Below are 2500 nucleotides of genomic sequence, written 5' to 3' on the forward strand. Positions count from 1 at the left end.
GAGGTGTGGAGATGGACAGATGTGCAGCATCTGCGTTTCCAACACTGTCTCCTGAGATTTACATTTATCTGCAAACCCTGTATCTGTGCGGATCGGGACGCAAATTTCTGATATAGAAACTTTTTGAAAGTGGGTCAACAAGAGGGCTAATAAATAGGGCTGTTCTCGATTGAAGAACTTCTTAGTCGACTAACACTCATTCAACTGTACCGACTAATCGATTAGTTGATTTAATCGACAGATCTGTAAATCTGAGTTTCTCTGCAAAGAGTCGTGCTAGATGTTGCCTGGTTCAGTGTGCAGGAGTTGGTGTGCGACAGGGTGAAGTTTCTTACTTGCTGAAGAGGACACACCATCCACAGTGGGGGTCTCCGGAGCCCAGACAGGACGAGCAGCTGGAGTACTGCTCACAGCTCTCTACAGGGAGTCTGCTCACCTGGAACACACACACACACACACACAGGGCAAACAGGTTGGTACACATTTACAATCACACACACAGATACACAGATATATACACACAGCTTTATATACACACACCGACACACACACACAGCTATATACACATACACACATACAGCTACACACAAACACACACACAGATACATACACACACACAGATATACACAAACGCACACAGATATACACACACACACACACACACAGCTATACACACACACACACACACACACACACACACAGCTACACACACACACACACACACAGATCTATCATCACTTTATTTTTATATTGAAATAAATATGTTAAATTAACTTGATATTGATCTTTTGGTTTTAAGACATCTCAGAAATCATTCCCACATTACTTATTTGTGTGTGTGTGTGTGTGTGTGTGTGTGTGTGTGTGTGTGTGTGTGTGTGTGTGTGTTAGATCAGTGTGGTTTGGTGGTTTTCTGATGACCGTAACACAGCCTAAGGCCTGTGTGTAACACATCAGGCTTGATTTTACAGACAGTTAGTCAGTGTGTGATTCAGTCTGTGTCTCTCTCTGTGTGTGTGTGTGTGTGTGTGTGTGTGTGTGTGTGTGTGTGTGGTATCTTTTACCCAGAGGTCATTGCAGCAGGGAGACAGTAAACACAGTGAAACACAGTGGACACTCTGTCCGTCTCTTTCTCATTCAAATGTTCACACATGAATACATTCATTGTATCACACACACACACACACACACACACACACACACACACACACACACACACACACACACACACACACACACACACACACACACAGAGGGAATCCTGTCTCCTCTCTGACCTCATTATCAGGGCTTTTCTTTAAAGACACAGTGACGCTGTATCTCTCTGCCAGACTTCATTCATAAAACAGCCGATTCTGCAGTTTTCATTCTCATGCAGCAGTCCAGTCTCTCTCAGTGTATTCACTGAGATGATGCATTGTTTAAACTGTTAAGAAACTCTTAAAACTTAAAATACAAGTCATTAATCCAGTGTAAAAAAACATTTAAATGATGTAGCAGGTTTGGTTTTTGTTCACTTCACATGTCAAGTCTTCTATAATACGCTAAAAACATAAATGGACTTTTCTGTTTCCATACACTACACTTATATACAACCGTGGTTCCCAAACTTGTTCACGTTAAGGACCCCGTAACTGACACAAGTCAGACCATCGACCTCCGTTTGATGAGACTTCTTCCCAGGGTCCCCATTTATAAATAAAAAAATGTAAAAAAAAAATAAATAAAATCAAAATAAAATGTTTTAATTATCATCCATCCATCGTCAACCACTTATCCCGCACACAGGGTCGTGGGGGGGCTGGAGCCAATCCCAGCATACGTCGGGCGAAAGGCGTTTTAATTAATAAAATATAAATTAAAAATATTTAGAAAAATAAATCGAAATCTTTTTTTATTTAATAATAATAATAATAATAATAATAATAATTAACAGTAAATTAAAAAATGTAACAAAAATGTTTTAAATAAAAAATAAAATAAATATATATAGAAAAATATTTAAAAATGAAAAAATAAAAATTAACAGTAAATTAAAAACATTAAAAAATATTTCAAATAATAAAAAATAAATTGAAGAAATATAGAAAAATAAATCTATATCTTTTTTGTTATTAAAATTTAAAAATGTAAATAATAATAATTAACAGTGAATTAAAAAATCTTACAAAAAATAGTTAGAAAGAATTAAGAATATGGAAAATAAATCTAAGATGTTAAAACAAAACTTTGAAATAGAAAAAAATAAATTATTTTTTAAAGTAATTAAAAATTGTAGAAATAATTAATTTTTATAATATTTTCCAAATTTCAACATTATTAATAATGCATTAAGATTATTAAAATTATAAAAATTAAAAGCATGAAATGTTCCCAGCTGACTGGGTGTTTCTATCCTAAACTGCTCTGTTGTGAGTCCCTCTGTGGGAGCCAGCCAGCCGTTCTGATTGGCTGATGAAGCCTCATGTAAAAGTCTCTCTCTGTGTCTCCCTACCTGTCA

General features: G+C 35.9%; 2 protein-coding genes across 2 annotated transcripts in view; one reads left to right on the top strand and one right to left on the bottom strand.

The window, feature by feature from the left end:
* The window catches only part of kcnd1 (potassium voltage-gated channel, Shal-related subfamily, member 1), a 1001373-nt gene that overhangs the window by 122893 nt on the left and 875980 nt on the right, over positions 1 to 2500 (top strand). The window lies entirely within an intron of this gene.
* Positions 1 to 2500, bottom strand: part of plxna3 (plexin A3) — a gene marked incomplete at its 5' end in the record, with an annotated part of 162252 nt that overhangs the window by 73999 nt on the left and 85753 nt on the right. Inside the window, 1 exon segment of the mRNA XM_039799446.1 lies at positions 336 to 436. Within this exon segment, the coding sequence (XP_039655380.1) occupies positions 336 to 436 (101 nt within the window).

Source organism: Perca fluviatilis, chromosome 5 (genome assembly GCF_010015445.1).
Source record: "Perca fluviatilis chromosome 5, GENO_Pfluv_1.0, whole genome shotgun sequence".
NCBI classification, from domain to species: Eukaryota; Metazoa; Chordata; class Actinopteri; order Perciformes; family Percidae; genus Perca; species Perca fluviatilis.